This window comes from Mizuhopecten yessoensis, unplaced genomic scaffold, assembly GCF_002113885.1.
Source record: "Mizuhopecten yessoensis strain PY_sf001 unplaced genomic scaffold, ASM211388v2 scaffold10523, whole genome shotgun sequence".
Lineage (NCBI taxonomy): Eukaryota > Metazoa > Mollusca > Bivalvia > Pectinida > Pectinidae > Mizuhopecten > Mizuhopecten yessoensis.
Window position 1 is genome coordinate 537,086 of NW_018408589.1, and position 6,458 is coordinate 543,543.

Below are 6,458 nucleotides of genomic sequence, written 5' to 3' on the forward strand. Positions count from 1 at the left end.
ATCAAGGACTACTATGTTTGTTAAAGTGAATGACTTTGACTTATATTCAAGGTCACAGGGGTCAAATTTGTTTAAAATCTTTAAACGACCTCTTCTGAATAACCATGGGTCCCAGGATGTTGATACTTTGCAAGTTGCATCCTGAGATGAAAGGCTATAAAATTTGTTCAACATAATGACTTTGTTCGACTTTCAATCACAGGGGTGAAATGTTTTAAAAGAAATTAACAGGTTCTTTTGAATGAATTTTAATCATAAATACTGATATTTTTCCTGTAGCTTTATTTTAGATCACTTTTAAGGTTACAAGTGTGAGATTTATAACAGGTGAGCGATGCAGGCCCATTGGGCCTCTTGTTAAGAGGTCCAGGGACAAAATTCTTAAAGAAGAGCCAAGATTGTTTCTTTTTGTGGAAATGTAAGATTCTTTCAAATATTACTCTTTGCTCTAATAAATGGGCAAGTAACTCCAAGTGACAAAAATCTCAAACAAATTTGAGCTCTTCTTTGTTAGAGGAACAACACAAAGCACTTACACACTCTATTCCTGAAAGCATTATCATCGTCTTCATTGTTATGAATTAAAGATTGCTAAAAATAATACAGAAAATAAGACATGGGAAGTAATCTGATTGATCTAATGGGTTGAATTGTAAGCAGTACCAGACTATAATATTTTTAATGCTTTCCAATGAAAAAAAACTTACCTGAAGGAATTCACTTCCGTTAAGAAACTTTGCAAAACTGGGGTCAAGATAAAAGTCTACTGTACCTTAGGTTTTACCTGTACCTTGAATGGAATCTTAAATAGATTTACAGGTGGGAGTTATTTGACTAAAATGCTAGCTTTACAACCACTACTTTTGATGGGCTCACACTAATTGCAAAAACTTTTTTTTTCTGACATTCACCTTTTGAATTTGATTTCATTGGCCCTATTTACGTTAAAAAAATTCTTTGACACTTAAAAATACACTTTAAATTTTTAAATATTTCTCAAATTTAGCAGGATCCCATCTTTAATGTTTTGTACATGGACTTGTATAGATTAAACTGATGCTATGTTTATGTCACTGACAGGTTCCTTTCCCTCCCAAGGATGACTACATTATGGGTTTGCATCGACGCATTTTGAATGACCCTGTCACTTTTCCTTCTGTGTAAGTCAATATTCAAACGTCTATAAACCTGTTCTTTTCTGTTTGTGATATTGATATACCTGTTGACTGTGCAGTAAATAAGTCTTTTTCACATAATCTGGTTTCAGGATTTAATTGAACATTGTGAGTGGAATGAAGCTCCCTCTCACACCCTTACGCCACCTATATATAAACAATTCTGGAATAGCTCTAAAATTATATGACATTTGCTGAATTTTTCCCCCCGATATGTTGCGAGATGAAAACATATTACACACAGTAAAAGTTTGGTTAAAAGTAAAAGAATTCAGATATTTATAAATACATATTACAATATTTTACATCGTTTTCACAATCATTGTTATAATTTCTGTAGGCCTACGCTATCAGAACAGATGAAAGATTTGATAGTGAAGATGCTGGAAAAAGACCCTAACAACAGAATTCTACTGTCTGACATAAAGGTAAAAATGACTACATGTAAGCCTGTCTAATCTGACACCCAGATAGTATGCCACCCTGTCTAATCCATCATAACTATGTTATGTCTGACAAAAAGGTAAGAATGACTACAGGTAAGCCTGTCTAATCTGACCCCCGGATAGTATGACACCCTGTCTAATCCATCATAAATATGTTATGCCTGACATAAAGGTAAGAATGACTACAGGTAAGCCTGTCTAATCTGACACCCGGATAGTATGACACCCTGTCTAATCCATCATAACTATGTTATGTCTGACATAAAGGTAAGAATGACTACAGGTAAGCCTGTCTAATCTGACACCTGAGTATTATGACACCTTGTCTAATCCAGCATAAATATGTTATGCCTGATATAAAGATAAGAATGACTACTGATAGACCTGTTTAATCTGACACCTGAGTATTATGACACCTTGTCTAATCCAGCATAAATATGTTATGCCTGATATAAAGATAAGAATGACTACTGATAAACCTGTTTAATCTGACACCTGAGTATTATTAAACACTGTCTAATCTATCATACATCATGTAATCCCAATTCTGATTTGAATTATCACACAAGACCTGTGTATTATCACATCCCATGTAATGCGACTTCTATGTTGTTTCCATGCAGGGTAAATAATTAGTCAAGTTTCACTGCACCTGAAACAAGTACCGGTATACCAACCTATTAATTCAAAAGCGGTTTCTTATGTTTAATCAGATATTGGTATCTATGAATATCACTTCCTGAGCAGGAGAGATATAAGTTAGACAACGGCTTACATTTCTATTGTCACTACATAGTCATTTTGAATACCCATACAAAAGGACTTAAATTTGAATATTTTTATATAAAGTTTTGAAAATACAAACATGTTATATAAAAAATTTGCATTCGTTATTCATTATATTCTTAAGTCTTTAGATGACTGCCCCTAGTACAAGGGTTAAATTAAAGGCTTGAGGAATCAAAAGTTCCTCCGGTAAGATACTAATAATTTTGTAACTTTTTTCTTGCAAACAGGAATGTAAATGATCTAACCTGTCAGTTGACGTTGCAAACTGAATCGTTCCCATATTGTGTTTATAGGAACACCCCTGGGTGACGAAGGACGGCGAGTTCCCACTCCCCACGGAGGAAGAGAACTGCATCCTCGTCACCGTCACGCAGGAAGATATCAACAACGTTGTCAAACATGTGCCAAAGATTGAAACTGTGGTATATAACAATTTATTAGGATTCAAATTATTGTCAATTTCTATCAGGCTGATTTAGTTAGGGGTGTTATTCATTGAAACAAATGTATCTACTTTCACACCTTGTTTAAAATAAATAAATAAACAGCAAATTGGTTTGCTGTTGTGCCTTTTAAGCAGTGTATTGGTTGTAAAGACAGATTTCAATACATATATTTAAAGAGAGAAAACAGATGAACAACATTAAATACGTTCTGATTTTTCTTCCTTCCCAGATATTAGTGAAGAGCATACTAAAACATAAATCGTTCCGGAATCCCTACCGGGACAAGTCACATGTGAAAGAAGAGTTCCAAAAAGGGAGATCACATTCTGCCCCAGATTCATTCCATGATGTTATGAAAAGGTAAGTGATGTTAAAACGAAAATTGCAGACAATGAAAAATATATTGGGGAAAAAAAATTGATAAAAAAGACAAATATTCATATTACCAGGTAGTTTAATCTACTTCTATACTTTTTCTCTAGTTATTGATGTTTACTTTACCTATGGCAATTTCATATATTTTCTTTTATTCTAATATCAACTGTCATGGAAGTCTCCCCAAGTCTTGCAAACAAAACAAGGCTTTATAATGAATGATACAGTTGTCACACACATATAAATAGTAAGTGTATCACATGTACTTATAACACACAACAGATTTACCTCTCTTCTTGATTTAATAAGCCCTTCTCGCATAACTGGTTCAACCTTTTAAACCAGCTGAATTTGAACAGAAAACGAGTTTCATATGTAAACTAAGGCTTACCCCTGGAAAAATCGGCACATGCATATGGAGGGGTCCAGATATGCCTGACCAAAAACTGAGTCCCTAGTTTGCATTATTTCTGCATAAGACATTGTTGATTCACATGTATCTCTCAGGAAATGTTATGAAATTGAGTATACATAAGAAATAGGGATATATTATTCTGTACATATTTATATTTATTTGTCACTAAACTCTGAAACTGAGCATATTTAGCTCTGTCTTTAAGCATGGCAAAGTTCCGGTCCAAGTGCGTTTTTTATCACAAAATATTTCTTCATCATCTAAAACTCTTTCAACCACGATATGGGAAAGCAACTGAAGTGTTTCACATGCACAAGGATAGAGTTATTTCCCTTCTCAACAAGTCCGTGTTTAACTTGTAGTTGGTTCAATTTTCTCATATATAACACAGAGTTTTCCCTACTTCTTTCTGAAAAAAGATTTTACAATTTCTCCCTCCATGGACAAGCACTTACAATATCTCAACGACAAACAAAGTACTTACAATATCTCAACAACAAACAAACCACTTACAATATCACAACGACAAACAAAGCACTTACAATATCTCAATGACAAACAAACCACTTACAATATCTATACAACAACAAACCGCTTACAATATCTCAACGACAACAAACCATTTACAATACCTCAACGACAACAAACCACATACAATATCTCAATGACAACAAAGCACTTACAATATCTCAACGACCCCAAACCACTTACAATATCTCAACGACAACAAACCACTTACAATATCTCAATGACAAAAGAAGCACTTACAATATCTCAATGACAACAAACCACTTACAATATCTCAATGACAAACAAACCACTTACAATATCTCAACGACCACAAACCACTTACAATATCTAAACGACAACAAACCATTTACAATATCTCAACGACAACAAACCATTTACAATATCTCAACGACAACAAACCACTTACAATATCTATACAACAACAAACCACTTACAATATCTCAACGACAACAAACCACTTACAATATCTCAATGACAACAATTGTATGACATATCTGTTATTACAAATAAAGGACATCATAATGTAGTTTTGATAGTAAGTATATATAAAATTAATAAAAATATTTTGAATGCATTTTTGTACATATTTTTTTCAGGAAAATTTCTTCTGAGGCACGCGTTGATTCTACATTGGAGGAAGACTCGTGACACAAGGCGTAAATCAATCTGGATTTAGGCTCATTCTTACATGTCAAGGTCAAAGGCTGGTCAGATAAAGTTAACATCGGTTTATAAGTTGACCAGTCTTCTGCCTTTTGCTTGACCTTTTGACCCTTGAACTTACTGTGATGGAATGTATTTCACCTGGATTTTCAGGCTTAAATATCTTTTTTATACTTATCGTAACTTTGACCATTGGTGAACTTTGACCTTTTTCAATTAATTCCGGTGTAGGTTTTGGATATTTTTTATTGTGAGATAAAGAAGTTTCATGTTTGACATTGTTATTTTTGAACTTTTAACAATTTTTGCAGTTGGAATACAGTAATACAGTACTATGTTTATATCTGATTACATAATGTAAATCATATTTCATCTTTCTTAAGGTTTGTTGATATAACAATAACCAGTCATTGTTCCTTTCATTCAGATTTTTAAAATGTGTCTAATATCCCACTGAAACACTTACCTCCCTACAGTGTCTTATTCCACAAATTTTGCTTGGATTAAAAGTCATATTGATACATGTGTTAGATAGATTCAAAATGAAAGTGGGGTAAGGACGGGTAGGGGCTGTCCCTCTGGCCCACGGTTATGGTATGATCTAGACTGCCAGTTTGAATGTTGTTGAAATTTTCAATATTTGACAAAAATGGACCGATTTCCTAGGTAATTAAAAATTCAGTAAACTCTTGGCATTTAGCTATTTAAGAAGAACAATCTCACTAAAACTTCAAAGGTTAACCCTTTCACCACTGTAGACTACAATGGACTCATCCATATCAATGCATGGTAGAGTCTACGAAAGTTACATAGGGGTGAAAGGGTTAACACATGTCAACTAGACATGTTATGTTTTAACCCAAGAGTCAACGCTAAGTGTTCTCTCGAAAGTAATCTTGTAAACCCTGAAATATCCATCTATTGACACTTAAACCACATGGAATTAGAGAATGGGATCGCTACAAGGTCCTTGGGACTGGTCTTACTACATGTGAACCATGTCACCACTTCATTTTACATCGTTGTTGTTAAACGCTCAAAATGCAATTCTGATGCACTGTTTGCTCATTCCTTGTATGTATTTGTTATATATCAGTCACATATCTCTATAACACTTTTTGCAATTTTATGCATGTATACTCCTTTAACCTGATAACTATGGTAAACCATTTCTAATCCGTTCCATGCTCTTTTTAGTTTCTGTTTAATGGAAAATCTTCGAATTATGAGGCATTGTAAATAATTAAAATGTTTTTAAAAAATGAATTGTAAATATTGTCTTTTTTACATGTCGAATCAAATACTGTTGATGTATTGCGGAATAGAATGGAACTAAAACAGAAGCTTTTTGCTTCTCTAAACGTGCTGACTATCATGCATTTCCACTTAGATGAGAGGACAACTCACTGATCATTTTCATTATGGTAGAATCTTTGAACATAGATCATGAGTGTAAAGGTCAGAATAGTTTTTAATTCTTCATCTTTGATTTGAATTCTACTCATCAAGTGATTCGTGTCGTTGCTGTGCACAATATAGGAAAGTTTTACAAAGCAGATTTCTTGTGAATTTTTCCCTTGTGTGACATGTCCTGAAACTTAATTTCAAATGGTGTTTT

General features: G+C 33.7%; 1 protein-coding gene across 4 annotated transcripts in view; it reads left to right on the plus strand.

The window, feature by feature from the left end:
- The window catches only part of LOC110460915 (calcium/calmodulin-dependent protein kinase kinase 1-like), a 165,683-nt gene extending 160,569 nt beyond the window's left edge, over positions 1-5,114 (plus strand). For all 4 annotated transcript variants that reach the window (XM_021514126.1, XM_021514128.1, XM_021514127.1 and 1 more), the window contains 5 exons: positions 1,081-1,160; positions 1,516-1,603; positions 2,704-2,832; positions 3,086-3,216; positions 4,774-5,114. In XM_021514126.1, the coding sequence (XP_021369801.1) occupies positions 1,081-1,160; positions 1,516-1,603; positions 2,704-2,832; positions 3,086-3,216; positions 4,774-4,825 (480 nt within the window). In that variant the 3' untranslated portion in view covers positions 4,826-5,114. The remainder of the gene's footprint in view (positions 1-1,080; positions 1,161-1,515; positions 1,604-2,703; positions 2,833-3,085; positions 3,217-4,773) is intronic.
- The last annotated feature ends 1,344 nt before the right edge of the window (positions 5,115-6,458 follow it).